The sequence below is a fragment of the Mytilus californianus genome, unplaced genomic scaffold (genome assembly GCF_021869535.1).
Source record: "Mytilus californianus isolate M0D057914Y unplaced genomic scaffold, xbMytCali1.0.p SCAF_6, whole genome shotgun sequence".
Taxonomy (NCBI): domain Eukaryota; kingdom Metazoa; phylum Mollusca; class Bivalvia; order Mytilida; family Mytilidae; genus Mytilus; species Mytilus californianus.
Genome location: NW_026262712.1, coordinates 57,745,390 through 57,762,301, shown reverse-complemented (window position 1 = coordinate 57,762,301; position 16,912 = coordinate 57,745,390). Strand labels below are relative to the sequence as shown.

At 32.4% G+C, this 16,912-nt stretch overlaps 1 protein-coding gene across 2 annotated transcripts in view; it reads left to right on the top strand.

The window, feature by feature from the left end:
- The window catches only part of LOC127706374 (zinc finger CCCH domain-containing protein 11A-like), a 28,797-nt gene extending 18,429 nt beyond the window's left edge, over positions 1–10,368 (top strand). For both annotated transcript variants that reach the window (XM_052210953.1, XM_052210952.1), the window contains 6 exons: positions 404–1,219; positions 1,622–1,744; positions 3,876–3,952; positions 4,996–5,146; positions 6,291–6,513; positions 9,798–10,368. In XM_052210953.1, coding sequence (XP_052066913.1) covers positions 404–1,219; positions 1,622–1,744; positions 3,876–3,952; positions 4,996–5,146; positions 6,291–6,513; positions 9,798–9,924 — 1,517 coding nt within the window. In that variant the 3' untranslated portion in view covers positions 9,925–10,368. The remainder of the gene's footprint in view (positions 1–403; positions 1,220–1,621; positions 1,745–3,875; positions 3,953–4,995; positions 5,147–6,290; positions 6,514–9,797) is intronic.
- Positions 10,369–16,912: the final 6,544 nt, after the last annotated feature.

Below are 16,912 nucleotides of genomic sequence, written 5' to 3'. Positions count from 1 at the left end.
ATACACAGGACCCAGGGAAGGCACTTCCAAATCTCAAATATGGGTGGGTGTCATCTATGTTTTTGCATAGTGGAAATGTAAGTGAAATTTTAAGTTGCCTCTATAGGTGGTTACCCCATTTTTAAAGTGCCTTCCCTGGGTACCAAGTATGTTTTAATGGAACAGCCCTTAGGATCTACTTAGTTTATAGGTCAGGAATCTAGTGTAATCCTCGTCCCTCAACACACCTTTTTTTGCACTTTTAAAGTGCAGATATTGGTCTTTGTTGCTTTTTTTCACTCATTGTAATAGTTGATGTGCCAACGTTTTACATGAATGGTACAAAATTGATATACATCTACATGTATGAATGTGATTTAACATTACCAGTCTAAAGCTGTTTAAACTATCTCATTCTTTGTAGATGCAACTAAAGTCAGTGTTCAAAGCCGATTAGGACGTAAACTAAACACACCTGATGTTAGAGGCACTAAACATGCTAAACCACAACTGTCTCGTCACTCTGCTGAAGCTAAAGTTACCAATCTTCAGAGATCACTGATCAAAGCTAGTGTAAAATCTAGATTGGAGATGAAAAAAGTAAAACCTGAGGATAAAGTTGACAATCTTCAGAGATCACTGATCAAAGCTAGTGTAAAATCTAGGCTGGAGACGAAAAAAGTAAAACCTGAGGATAAAGTTGACAATTTGACAAGAGGAACTATAAAATTATCTACTGGAGGTATTAAAAGTCGTCTGGGCATTGGTGCAAATGTTTCTTCCTCAAAATCTGACACTATAAGCATAGAGCCAAGGACAATTTCCATGAAAAGGACAATTGAAAATGATCAACAAGATCAGGTTAAGAAAGAGGTATTGAAAAAGCGAAGATGGAACCAAGGGTCAATTAAAAGCAGGCTTGGAGATAGTGCTAGTGACACAAGTGTTACAGACAGTGATCTTAAAAAGATCGTCATTGTCCGTAACTTAGGTGACGAGGACAGTTCGCGAGACGGAAATAGACAAAAAGAGACGAGGGAATCTGTACAATCAGCTTCAAATGAAAATACAAGTCAGATTAAAAGTACATTATCTCGTATCAATAAAATCATTGAGGATAAAAAAGTGACTCAGGAACCTGGGGCCCTTAACAAGGGTCGAGGTAAACTAAACGTCTGGAGTTCCAGAGTATCGGAAACTATTGCAGCTGTTGCACCTACAAAGAAAGAGTCAAATATAGGTATGTGATAATAACCTGGTTTGGTATTGTTAAGTAAAAACCTTTCAAAAAGCACAGGTTAAAGTGATACATTACACAAATGGGAGACAACTATAAATGTATGAAGAGAACACCAATCAGATTAAAACACAGATTATGTATCAAGAACTGGCTTTCAATGATGTGACACCGATTTGTTTTACTTTCTGTTTTGATGACCTTTGCAGGATCCCTGTAAAGGTCATAATGATATTTACCTTCAAAAAATTTAAGGAAGAAATTTCTTTGGTTGAAGAAAAAATGGAACAGAAGGTTTATTGGAGCATTGTATAGTATTTAGATTTTGAAAAAAAGACTTTAAAGTGGGAAAATGACAAAAATTTCAAATTAGTTTTGTATAAATATAATATGATACTTTTGTAGATCTGTTTGATTCCTCCAGTAATGATTCCTTGGCTGCTGAACATGGAATGTCCAAAATAGAAACTAAAAAGGGTCCAAAGATAGAAAGAGCATTGTATGTTCCTCCTGCTCGTAAACGTACAGGTATTTAAACATACAAAATATTTATCAGACTGTGATCTTCAAGTAAAACGAACAATGGATTTAAGATTTTTTTTGCCTTAGACACATGTAAGATGAGTAACAAATAATAAATATATTATGAAAATTAACTAACAAATGAAAAAGACGGTCTTCTGTGGAATTATTATTATTCGTGTGATACCAATTTTTTGGGGATTTTGTTGGTACAGGTGAACCACAAGTTTAAATGTTCAAAGAATTACAAATTTTGTATAGGCTTGTATGCAGACTTTGGCAAAACCATGAAATCAAATATCTATGAAAAATGAATGAATCCAGAGTAATGTGTACACCAAAAAAAAGGGAAAACTAAAAATACTTCACTTGAAAAGAAAGATGATTTGTTCTTTAGATATTATATGTGTAGTCTGTAGCAGTCATGATTTGATATAAGTGTTTTAGTGTTTGATTTGTTTTTCAGTGACAACATGTGGCTGTAAAAATTATTTTTGCCCAAGTTATTTGGTATGAATATTTCGAGGTCTGGTTTAATTTAAGTTTATCTAAAGCTGTTGTTTTTATACGACCGCAAAAAAATTTTTGTGGTCGTATATTGGTATGACGTTGGCGTCGTCGTCGTCCGAAGACACATTGGTTTTCGCACTATAACTTTAGTTTTAGTGAATGGATCTCTATGAAATTTTACCACAAGGTTCAATACCACAAAAGGAAGGTTGGGATTGATTTTGGGGGTTATGGTACCAACAGTAAAGGAATAAGGGGCCAAAAAGGGGCCAAAAATAAGCATTTTTGTAACTTCCAGACATAACTTGTGTGTTAGTGTATGGATCTCTCTGACATTGTACCACAAGGTTCCATATCACAAAAGGAATGCTGGGATTGATTTTGGGGGTAATTGCCTCAAAATTTTAGGAATTAGGGGCAAAAAATAAGCATTTTTCATGACAATAACTTGTGTGTAAGTGTATGGATCTTTCTTGAATTGTACTACAAGGTTCCATATCACAAAGGGAAAGCTGGGTTTGAGTTTGGGGGTAATTGCCCTAAACGTTTAGGAATTGGGGCCAAAAAGGGGCCAAAAAACACATTTTTCTAGTTTCCAGACAATAACTTGTGTTCAAGTGTATGGATCTCTCTGAAATTGTACTGCAATGTACCATACCACAAAGGGAAAGCTGGGATTGAGCAATAGCAAGAAATATTTAATTGCACAGTATTGTGCAAAAGAAGATACTTCGTATAAATTGCTTATTTCTTGACCAATTTCAATGGGGTTTTATTCTTGAATTCTTGGGGTTCTTTAATATGCTGAATCTAACCGTGTATTTAGTTTTTGGATTTTGGGCCCCGTTTTTAAATTGGTCCACATTGAGGTCCAAAGGGTCCAAAATTAAACTTTGTTTGATTTCATCAAAAATTGAATTATTGGGGTTCTTTGATATGCCGAATCTAACCGTGTATTTAGATTCTTAATTTTTGGTTCCGTTTTCAAATTGGTCTACATTAAGGTCCAAAGGGTCCTAAATTAAACTTAGTTTGATTTTAACAAAAATTGAATTCTTAGGGTTCTTTGATATGCTGAATCTAATCATGTATTTAGATTTTTGATTATGGGCCCAGTTTTCAAGTTGGTCCAAATCGGGGTCCAAAATTAAACTTTGTTTGATTTCAACAAAAATTGAATATATGGGGTTCTTTGATATGCTGAATCTAACCATGTATTTAGATTTTTGATTTTTGGGCCCCGTTATCAACTTTGTCCACATTGAGGTCAAAAGGGTCCAAAATTAAACTTTGTTTGATTTCATCAAAAATTGAATTCTTGGGGTTCTTTGATATGCTGAATCTAACCATGTATTTAGATTTTGGATATTGGACCATAATAGGTGAATGTCCAATTTAAAATATTTAAGTTCTTAGACCACATTCATTCTGTGTCAGAAACCTATGCTGTGTCAAATATTTAATCACAATCCAAATGCAAAGCTGTATCAAGCTTGAATGTTGTGTCCATACTTGCCCCAACTGTTCAGGGTTCGACCTCTGTGGTTGTATCAAGCTGCGCCCTGCGGAGCATTTTATTACCATGCTATTTTGATAATTATGTTCATGATTATGATTTATTTTTCAGTGACTTCCTATGAAGAAGAATATGATGAGAGCAGTATTTCACCACCTAAAAAATCTCACAAAAAACATAAGGAAAAGGTAAGGGGTGTTCAATAATAGGATGAATGTGTAGGGGAAGGAGGAGTCTAAGATTCACTTTTTGAAAACCAAAATGGCCTACAATATAACTTTCAAAACTTCTATAAGACTCTTAATGGTATCTTTCAGGAAAATACAATGACCTACCAATTATTTTATAGGCTCCCTGCAGCCACTCCTTTCTGCAATTGCCAAACAATTATTTCTTGCTGTCCTTAAAATTGTCATCTGGTGCAAAAAGCTTCAATTTTGACGATTTTTGTCCTATTTCTTGACCTGGAAGACAGGGATTCTGATAGATGTATCCTACTGTGCATGTAGAGTAGATCCCAATGAACATATTAACCACAAAAGTGCTCAGTTGGAGTGAAACTGATCTGGGTACGGCAGACTAAAGAAGATCACTTCCACAATAAAATCCTGAATTTCCCCCCGATTTTTGGCTTCACCTTGACCTGCAGCAGGAAGTAGTCATTCCCTAAGGGTATGTCATTAATAAACCTGATCAGTAGTTATATGTCCAAGGTTTTACGCTTTTTTGGAAGTTTTAGGCTTCTGTATTGCGTGTGCCAAACACTGTAATACCAGTAATACCAGTTTTCCCGATTTCAATTTTTGAAGTTCATATTTGGGCTCAAACTGCACCTGAAACCTCAGTAACATGACAATAAATAGCCTGAGGTTGAGAGAACATGCACCAATTTCAAAATGCATGTCATTCAGCTGGCCTCTAAAAGAGCCATTGGAGCCATATAACAGTATTTTGGGTAGAGGCCGTAATATTAAGGCCTCCACACAGTAAGGGTTTCAATATTTGCACTCTGTTGAAAGAGAAGGATGCACTTTATTGAAAGGTTCAGATATCATTCAGCATCCTTTTATAAAGGAGATATAAATTATTTATTTAACCTCAATGACTGTCATCTTTTAAGTACAAATAGGCACATAAATTTGCATAAAGTTTAAGTTCTTTTGCTTCTACTGCAGATTTGATATTTCTAATGTAGTGTAAAATTATTGACTCATTTGCATTTTAATTACAGAAATCTGAGCCAGAAACTATCAAGACATATTCTCAGATAATGGAAGAGAAAAGGAAGAAACTTGAGAAACAAAGAGAAAAGAAGGCTAAAACTGAAGAAAAGTCTAAAAGAAAGAAAATTACCCCTATTGGTTTTAGTGATAAGGAAAATGGTAACTCCTTTTCTTATACACAACCCCTTCTCTCATAGTCTTAAGGTTATACTGAATATTATTAATTCTAGTGAGGTTAAAACAGTTTTCTGTTAGTAAATGATATTTGAAGATGACAATAAAGCAAACTAATCTGTTCTTCAACTCTTTAGACTATGGACATTTTTAAAGTTTGTTCCAAATATTTATCTATATATATATTGTGTCTGTTCAAAGATAGTCCTTACTGTCTCATAGTTATTGTCAGTATGTCCATCTCTAAATTGTTGCACAGTGAAAAAATGATAAATGACAAAATCAAAGGTTTTAAGTCAATGGTTCCCATACAAATGAACCAGAATATTTTATCTAACTTATAAATGTTTTATTACATTGGTTGCAATGAAATACTGTGTTTTCCCAGTCAAAGAAAAAGTGATAATGACACACGTGGAAGAAATCCTATAATTACACATGTGAAAGAAATCTATTAATAATGACACATTCTAAAAAAACTGATATATCACGTGAATTAAATCCTGTAATTTCACTCTGAAATCATACACCTGTCAGTGTGTTGTCAGTGATGTTGCATCAAAACAAAGTGAGAGAGTATAGAAAAGGATATAGTTCCTTATATTTTCTAATTTATCTACTGTGGATTCATCAGCATGATTATTAATTGTTGTATATCAAGTTTTGTGGATTTCGAGAACCATTAATTTTAATGTTCAACAAATTCAAAATGTTATACATGTATAGGAATATATGCAGACTATGGCAAAACCATGAAATCCAATATCCAGAAAAATGCATGTTTTCCCTAATCCACGATAATTGGTACTCACGAATATACAGTACATTAAAAGGCAATGTAATAAAAAGAAACTTATTCAAGAATTCAAATATAGAAAAATATTCAACTTATGACATTGCAAAAGTGATTCATTCACTCATATGCTAAGCACAACACTTAATTAATGCATCACTTTTAAATTATTTTTGTTTATTTTAATTCTCAGATTAGTTAAATATAAGTAATACCTCTTTGACAGGTATCAAAAAAGGAGTGCTCTTGAAATAATTAATGGCCTCTGGGGAGAACATTAAAAAATTTTGAATATTTTGTCTCTTCCTAAAGTTCTTTCAAAACTTTTATTTACAGAAACCATTTTGAATGAAATAGCAGAACCAAAGAAGTCTCCAATTAAAACAGAGGTACCAGACACAAAAAGTGGTTTGTTGGAGACTTTCAGCTTTACTCTCCAAGAAAGCACAGATAATCCAGCCCAGTCTGACCAAGTTGATAGTTCTACAGAACATTTAGAATTGTTATCAACTTCAGTTCCTGAAAATTCCAAAGAGGATACTGATGACCTTCTTGAGATGTAAGATTTTGTAACCTTTAGGAATTTTAGGCCCTCAATGCTCTTTAACTTCCTATTTAATTTGTCCTTTTAACCTTTTTATACGCCCGTTTACGGGACGTATTATGGTATACTGTTGTCCGTCCGTCCGTCTGTCCGTCGTCAACATGTCGGACATTAACTCAAAAATGCTTTAACCAATTTGCATAAAACTTTGGTGATATGTTTATATCTATTGACGTGAGCTCCCTTTCGTTTTTTATAAAATTTAGATTTTAAGTTTCCAAGTTAGGGGGTTTTATTCATTAAAAAAAGGGGGATTTTCCAGTTTTCGGACAATAAGTCAAGAATGCTTTCACCAACTTGCAAGAAATTGTGGTGAATTGTTTATATCTATTGACATGAGCTCCCTTTCGATTTTTATAAATTTTAGATTTTACGTTTCCAAGTTACAGTGTTTTATTCATAAAAAAAGGGGGGATTTTCCAGTTTTCTGACAAAAACTCAAAAATGCTTTCAGTAATTCTTATTAAACTTTGGTGAATTGTTTGTATGTATTGATGTAAGCTCCCTTTAGAATTTTATAAATTTTACATTTCTGAGTTATGGGGTTTTGTTCATTAAAAAAAGGGGTGATTTTTCAGTTTTCAGATAATAACTCAGAAATGCTGTCACCAATTCTCATGAAACTTTGGTGAATTGTTTATATCTATTGATGTAAGCTCCCTTTTTATTTTCATAAATTTCTAATATGACATTGAGAATTAATTGAACTTTATTTGTTTATAGTCTGACAACAAATTTACTAAGTATTGCACAACAGCAAGAAATCTTTAATTGAATATAAATTCAATTCATATAACCAATTTCAAGTTCTTTGACTACATTTATTCAGAAACCTATAATATGTCAAATATTTAATTACAATCCAAATTCAGACCTGAATCAAGCTTGAATATTGTGTCCATTTTTGCTCCAACTGTTCAGGGTTGGACCTCTGAGGGCGTATCTAGCTGCGCTCAGCGAAGCAGTTTATTAAAATTCGGGATCAATGATGAGTCTTTTGTAGACTAAACGCTTGTCTGCCGTGCTTAGTATCTTTTTTTACACTCAGTGCAATCTGTTTGTTGAACATTTAATTTGTGATATAAAGATAAGAAGATGTGATATGATTGCATATGAGACAAATCTCCACCAGAGACCAAATGACATACACTTTTTCATGACTTTTTCAATCTTTTTGTCAAGTGTTTATATGCAAGATTTTAGGTTGTCATTGTAAGTTCTGTTGCTTCATAAGAGATGAAATCCAAATAATTGAAAGTTTAAAGAGTGGTGTGAAGATACTGTAACCAGTTGAAAAGTTTTTTTTATAAAGAAAAATTGATAGTAATACAAAACCAAAAATATTAACTCAACTACATACAAATAAATTATTAAATACATTTTCCAAATAAACAATGATATGAATTGGCATGTTAAGTAATTGTCTTGCAAAAAAAAAAAGGTTTGAACAAACTCCTCATTGATGTCACATTTTATTCAACTAAGTTTTACAAATATAAAATAATGAGATGTGGTATAATTGCAATACGGCCTTCAACAATGAGCACAGCCCATATTGTATAGTCATTTATAAAAGGCCCCAGCATGACAAAATGACAAAATGTAAAACAAATCAAAGGAGAAAAAAATGGCCTGATTTATGACAAATCTATAGCGGAAAAACAAATATAACAGACAGCAACCAATGACAACCACTGAAGTACATACTCCAGACTTGGGACAGGCATATATATAATTTGCTGGGGTTATACATGTCTCTGAGCACTCAACTCTTAAAGGTTGCTTTTCTGTAAATATAGACAATGCAATTTCCCATAGGAACTCCCTTTACAGCTAAAACTGTGCCACTTTTACTATGAAGTTCTTCGTGAAAAATTATATCCTAGAATGGAAAGTTGATATGCACTACTATTTTATTCAAAGGTCAAAACATAGGGCTGTGCGGCATATTTTCAACATTTATATGCCCTGAACTTCTAAGAGTTTAAACTTATACTTAAGTTCTGTACTACCCCTACCTTCACTTTAGGTGACCCTCAGAATTCAAAATTCCCTGCAACCATGTATAAATATACTGGTAACATTCCCAAGTTATGTCTCTATGAGATGAAACATAGAGATCATATCTGGGAACCAGTACGTAAACAGACAAAATATCAATGAATATTATATATCTCCCCAAAAGAGGCGTAGTTTGTGAAACAGCCGTAACCTGTAACTTTTATCAGAGGTCCTAAATCAGAATTTTGCATTTTTTCTCCATAAACCTCCCATCAAGATTTGTTAGAGTGTTACATGTTTATTGCGTTTGAAGTATATTTTTGCATCTCTTCAGTTGAATATTGAATATTTGAAATCATACAACAAATGTTATCAATCAAATTTTACACTAGAATGCTTTACATCAGTTGAACTTTAAAGTGTGTGTAAAGTTCTTCATTGCAATTTTATTAGTTAACATGGTTTTTAGTCCCCCACTGACGAAGTCGAAGGGGACTTTAGGTTTGCACTCCTTCCTTCTGTGTGTCTGTCTGTCAGTCCGGCAAATCAGTTTTCCAGACTTTTTTTCTTCGTGCTTGAAGATATTGATTTAATATTTGGTTTATTGATTTATCATGACAAGTTACAGGTCAAGTTCAATTTTCAAGATTTAAGCTTTTCTCTTTGTTCAGTTAAAGCCCTTTCCCTAGAATTAAATTTTTGATGAAATACTTACTAATTAGTAGATTTCTGTTCAAAGGGAAATAACTCATTTTTTAAAAGACTTTTAAAAGACAAAATGACATTTTGGATTTTTTTCCTTTTCTGTGGTAAATTATTTGAAGAATTTAGTGGTAGGTTTGTTTGTCATTCTTGAAGATATTGATTTGATAATCAGTATATAGTTTTATCATGACAAGTTACAGATCAAGTTGGAATTTTGTTCCAGTCTGATAATTTTGTGCAGTTATGGTCTTTGGACATAGAAAATTCACTTAAATAATCAGTTTTCAACAGTTTTTTTCGTCATGCTTGAAGATTTTGACTTGATATTTTTATGTAGTTTACACCATGACAAGTTATAGATCAAGTTAGAATTTTGTTCCATTACAATGAATTGGTAACCGGTAAGGTTTTTTTAAAGTTGAACATTAAAATGTTAAAATCTATATATGTCATTGTTAGTATATATTCAAATTTTACATTGATTTAAATGGAGAGTATATCATTTTATAAATTTAACTATGCTAATATTACAGGTCACCTACCAAGAAGACTAGTGATGACTCATGGTTGGAGTTTAGTAAAGAAGATTTAGATATGACTGGATGTGAACCTGCTGACGATGACGACCTTCTCAGGGAAATTGATGAATTATTAGCGTGATTCAACAGATTTATTGACACAACAATTTTTTATGATGACCAAAGACGTGGAAATTTTACCTGACTGTGATAATTTTAATTCATCAGTGCTATATTGTGTGAAAAAACAGTTGTTAGGTTTACAGAAGATGATTCACAATGAATTATGATACTTTTAGTTGAAGATTACAATAAAGGAAAATTGAATTTATTATACAAATCATGTAAAAGTAAATCTACTGTCATGAATTTTCCAATGAATTTAAGATTATAATTTAAATCTGATTGACTCTGTTAATATTCGATAATCATTGCTGAGTAAAACATTGGTCTAACTTTATAGTGCAATATCATAAACAACAGATCAATGGATTAACATTTTGATCTCAATACCACAAATTGTATAGAAACAAGATGGGTGTGTATATAATTTGTTGATCTCTTAATATTAAAAGTTGTTACTCGTTATCTTTTCTTTCTTCTTTCCATCCTCAAGGATATCAGTATTTAATTGACGAGACTTTGTTATTCTGTAATTAACTACAGTAATCCTTCTCTTGTAGTGTGTTATCTGAAACCAAATTAGATTCTGTGTTTGAGACTTTAAGACTGATCCCACAGCCTGAGGAGAATTTGATTCTTTGAAAGTAGGCTACTTAATAGCGAAGGAAAGGATACTTTATAAGCAGTACAATATACTAAGGATATGAAATTCATAAACAGTCTTTTAAAGCTGACTATGTGGTAAGGGGTTTACTCATTGTTGAAGGCTGTACGGTGACCTATAGTTTTTATTTTTTGTGTCATTTGGTATCGGTGGAGAGTTGCCTCATTGGCAGTATTACCACATCTTATTTTTATATTTTGTTTACAATGGATTCATTAGTATTCATGGAGAACTAATTTTGTCAATTAGATTTCAATGTGTTTATTACAATACAATACAAATTTAAAGTATATATAGTTTTTATGTCCCGCCGTAGTGGAGGGGGCATTAAGTTTTACCCTTGTCCGTCTGTACGTACATCCATACGTCCGGCCATCCGTATGGCCCAAAATTGGTTTCCGTTCTCTAAATTTAGTTTGCCTCAAGCAAATGTTATGAAACTTATACACAATGCTTATTACCACAAAACACAGATCAAGTTTGAATTTTTGTGGCTTCACTCTTACAGTTCTAGAGTTATGCCCCTATACAAATGGAAAAATTGCTGAATTTTTTTGTTTCCATTCTCTTACTTTAGTTTGCCTCAACCAAATGTTATGAAACTTATACACAATGCTTTTTACCACAAAACACAGATCACGTTTGAATTTTGGTGGTGTCACTTTAACCGTTCTAGAGTAATGCCCCTTTACAAATGGAAAAATTGCTGAATTTTTATATTCTTCTAAATATCAAGTAATTTTTTAAATTGGAGTTATCTTCCTTTGTCCATGATTATAGTTGAATCAACTACAATCAATGCTTTATACAATACAACCTTTAATTTTGACTTCCACTGATAGAACACAGATCAAGTTGAATTTGGATAGTGTCACTTAATCCATTATTGAGTTATGCCCCTTTATAAATCGAAAGATTGCAAAATTTTTAGTTTCCATTCTGTAACTTAAGTTTGCCCCAACCAAACATTATGAAACCTACACACAATATTCATTACCACAAAACTAAGATCAAGTACAAATTTTTTGTTTCCAGTTTCTAACTTTAGTTTACCTCAACCAAATGTTATGAAACTTATACACAATGCTTATTACTACATAATACAGATTAAGTACGAAATTTGGTGGCGACACTTCTACCATTCTTGAGTTATGTTCCTTTATAAACATAAAAATTGCCACAATGCTTATTACCACAAAACTCAGATCAAGTTCAAATTTGGGTAGCGTCACTTTTACCGTTCTTCAGTTATGTCCCTTAATAACTATATGCTATGCAAACAGGGGCATCATCTGTGTCCACATGCGGACACTATCCACATTTATTTTACAGGTTATTGCCCTTGGACAGCTAAAGTATATGTGCAACGCAGGCAACATTGGAAATCTGATCTTTAATTGTATTTAACTTATTAAAACTTATTAAGGACAAATAGTTAATTGACAAATACTCTGACATGTAATTTGTTGCAAATGAATTTTGAATCCTTGTGTATTTGATACCGTTACAATATAAGGGAGCTACCATTTGATTTTTTTATGGGGGGGGGGGGGGGGGGGGGGGCTAGGATGAAATTTGAAAAAAAGGCAGGACAGGAGTTTTGAGTAAAAAAAAAAGGCAGGATGAGCAACTTGGCAAAAAAAAGGCATGATGACAATTTATGTAAAAAAAGTCAGGATAAACTAATAAAAAAAAAGGCAGGACCGAATAGAGTGAAAAATAGAAAGGCAGGACAGAGATTACAACTAAAAAAAAATGCAGGACAAAATTTTTCATCCTAGCCCCCCCATAAAAATCAAATGGTATCTCCCTAATACTTTTTGCAAATGATATATCTCAATTATCGATTGGAGCAAAAGGATTCCAGTCAACTTATATATATTAGTGACTGGCTTGAAACAATTAGAACAAATTCAAAACTCTTTAATCTGAGCAAACATAATTTATGTGGTTTTCCAAAACAAATTTTATTTATAAAATGAAAACAACACTTTATAAATGTCATGCGTCCGAAAGGCTTTTCATGATTTACCTTCACCAGGAATGCTCAAAGCCGAATATATGAAAGCAAATGTTTATCAATTTTTTTACAAATATTCCTATTTTTCAACGTTTCTGATTAAACTTAAACAAAATAAATTTAAAAACCATTTAAAACAGTAATATGGAACGATATTTTATTTAAAAGTAGTTGATGCATTCAAAATATGAAAACAAATCATGTTTGTTTACATTTTTTTGTCATTAAAATGTCGATGAGCAATTTGCCTTTTGTAGTTTTGTAAAAACGTTGTACTTTTGAAACTTGATTTTTCTCAGATACTGATCATAATGTTGAATCATTTTGACAGACAGTTTTATTTTTCCGAAATTTGTCTTATAACTCATTAAATTTAGATTTGTTATTGACCTTGCATGTGTCCTCTCGATAAGATTTCATTCACGGTCCTATACCAGGTCTTTCACGATCCAATCTCAATACTTGACCACCGTTACGTATTTTTTCACGATCATTGTTCTCGATATACTGAATGTCAGCCGTGTATAAGACATACATATCTCAATTAGAATATAGATAATTACCTTAACTATTGATTAAATTCCTGTCTACATTAATTTAACTATTAACTTAACTGCCAAATATTTGGTTTTTTTTATTGGTATATAAATCAAAGTGATCAAAATCTAGGTAAAAAGATTAGAGGAGTAGTTTGAATAATTTATAATCATATTTAGGTATGTATGAACAAAAGAACCTTGATTTAGCACTTATGCATATACTGCGGCTCTTGATATTAGCATGTTTTTTCAAAAAATTGATATACGGATCGTGAAAGATCGGGTACCACTTTTTGATGATCGTGAAAAAGATCGTGAAAGATCTGTTGCCGCTCTTTCGTTATTGCAAAATTCCACAAAAACGATAAAATCATTCTTTAAAGGGTAACATGATAATTTATATTTGTAATTGGTATAGCAAAAGATTGGATTTGCATGACTTATTCCGCTTCATTTTTGTTTGTGAATAGGGCTATGATGGTTCAATGCCATTGGATCTAATTATTTGATAATACCACACCGACTAGTTACTTTATAATAATATAAGTCCGTCTACCCGTCCTGCATAAGTTTTATGTCGTATAAAAAGGTTCAGATTCTATCATCTAATTTCCATTAATTTTTATGCACAGTCATATCTATAAAACGTAGATCCTTGTTGATTCAGTTTGTAAAAATTGGAAAAAAAACACATTGTTTAAAAAAAAACGCAGGAAAACAGCGGTCATATTCTTGACTTGTAACAGCTTAAGAAAATGGTGTGTTAAACCAGGTTTTCTAGCTAGCTAAAACGCCCACTTGTATGACAGTTTTTTTTTTATGTTCCGTAATATTGCAAAATTGGGTGAACAACACAAAAAGACATAGTTGGTGAACGTTGCCATTACTGGGATCCAGCTCCCAAAACTTTGTAAACATACATCACAGACATTCAACACAACTGAATTAAACGTCCAAACATATTTACAATTAAATCAAACAAAGACGCCAACAAAAAAAGTTTTTGTAGTTGATAATGCAGTCAGTATAGCCAAGTATACACTTTCCCAATAAAATAAATAAAAGTAAAAAATAAATACAAGGGTACTATAAAAAATGAAAACAACACTGTAAAAACCGCATGTGCCCGAATAGCATCTCTTGACTCACTCACATAAGAAACGCCAAAAGCCAAACACTAGGAAGCTGGATGCGCATATACCGAACCACGTCAAGAGTCATACGACCAAATGGAACATACTAGTACAAAGACAAATGAAGTTAAAACTGTAAAGTAGATAAAATTCTACAGAGTCAGCAGCACTATATTATAGAATCTATAACTCAAGACCATCCTGTATTATTTGTGAAGTAGACACTGAATATTTATCTATTAGGTCTTGCTACGTTCCAATTAACTTTTTGAGAAAAAAGACGAGACATTCTTTCACAAAACCCTGGCTCATGAATTTTTTGCTCAGACATTGATGACGTTTTACAAATTCTGAGAAGCAGCTGCAAGCACCTGAATATCGTATGAATTGAGAAATGTATAATCCATACGCGGATGAAGAGGGTAAATTGCTGCTAAGGTGAGGAAGGTTTATAATTTCAAATTTGAAATCATCTCGTTTGTCATAGATTCAGGTATTGAGATGACCGCTGAAGTCAAAATTCGGGGTATATACGTCTAAATATGAGGCTTAGGAAGCTGTACATGTTGTGTCTGTAATCTGTAGTTCAGGACTATTACTGGAACCCAATCAGAAAAGCTTGTATTGTTAATGGTAAGAACATCTTCAATATACCTGTATGTAAAATTAAATGATATAGCTTCTTTGAAATAACCCTTACAAAAACAAAAACGTACACATTAAGATATTTCTAGATGAAGACCACCAGAACTCCTGTCGCTCCACACATTCGTGGATGCATTAATTAATCATTACAAATACAAAGATATTTACTTTTTAACAATTTGCGCTCTTGGAGGTCTTATTATCTTGGATTCCTAGTTAGCACTGCCTCTTAAATGACAGCAGGTCTAAATATAGGTCAATATGTAAACATGTATATGATTATATTTCACAGAAAAAAGCAACAATTTACGTTCTTAATAAGTAATTACACGCTTCAACCAATTACAAGTATATCAATTTGTAAAAGAAATATTTTTTTCTGATCATTAAGCCTGGTCACGCCTTGTCATTCACGATCAATATAATGATTTGCCTGATCTTTCACGATCAATTTTGATTAAAAATTAATAAACTTAGACCTTTTTCAAAAATAATATGATTTTTTTCAATTAATAGCATACTTTTATTTACTAGACAATCTGACACAGTAAAGATTAAGTTTCAAATATATCAAGATATATTGGAATGTGACCATTATAGATACAAAACGTGATTTTTTTCTTAATGATTCTCGTTGGATCGTGTGTTGCCTTTTGTGTTTTCTGCATTTTTTCTTTGAAGTAGTGCACAGTATTATTAAGGAAGTTGAGTTATTTTGACAGACATATTTTTTTTTCAGATTTGTTCCACCTTTTGAAAATACAGCAGATTTTACACAGATTTTGAAGTAGAATTACACTTAATTGCATTCACGATCCGATACTAGATCTTTAACGATCCAATCGCAAGGCTTGACCACCGTTAGTTATTCTTTCACGATTATTTTTCTAGATATACCGAATGACACCCGTGTTATAGCTGCTAGACCAATACTTCCTCAAATTAATACAATATGATGAGCGTCTTAAACAAGTGAGCATACATCTTTTATATTTTGAATTTTAAATTTCTCCTATTAAAGATCCAGGCCTGTATTTCATATTGCCCAGTATTAGCCAGTAAACCCTGAGTCTTCACAGTTCTTTAACCGTGGCAAAAATTGTTCTCTTCTCCATTCTGGCTATCTGTTAATTTTTAACTCTCTGAGTAGTTAGATAAAGGGGATTCAGCGGCACTTTCAAATTTTAAAAATGTTTAACATTTTTTAACATGTTGTGTAAAAATTTGAATAGGAGTAAGAGATACATTTTTTTAACATGTTGTGTAAAAATTTGAATAGGAGTAAGAGTTCAATTTTTAAATATGTTGGATAAAAAATTGAATAGGAGTAAGAGTTGAATTTTTTAACATGTTTGAAAGTAAGGTAAAAATTTGAATAGGAGTAAGAGTTGAATTTTGAAAGTAGTAATAGAAATTGAAAAAATAACTATAAAGAGTTGAGTAATACAGTATTATATTATGATGGCTTCTTTTGACAATGAATTTATGAGTGTTAATGCGTTTGAAGACAAGGTACAAGAACAAAATGAAGAAATTTTAAAATTGAAAGACCTTCCCACCGGGGTTATTTACCAAATTGTAGAAGTGAACGAAGTAGATGGTAAGTTTAGTAAGAGTAGTATACTTACCTTGAAAACCAGGGAAGGGTACAAAACAAGGGTGTGGGCTTGCAGTGGGTTGAACAGAGAGGAGGAACCCTTGAAAGGTGCCTTTGTAAGAAGTATAAGGGATTAAAATCAGTAAAAAGACTAACCAAGAGTATTTTTCATACGACTTGGTATGAATGTAAGTAGGAATGAATACCAGTTCATTTTTTAATCTAGGTAACACTAGATGGAAGAGCAAACCAAAGAAGACTTGGATGGTATAAGGATGTTCATGCAATTGAAACATCCTGCTGGGAAAAACTGTGAGTGGTTCGGTATCTGGTAAAGACATAGCTCAGATGTTTAAACCTTTACCATCATGATATAAATAAAAATGACAGACAAATTTGGAATGTATGG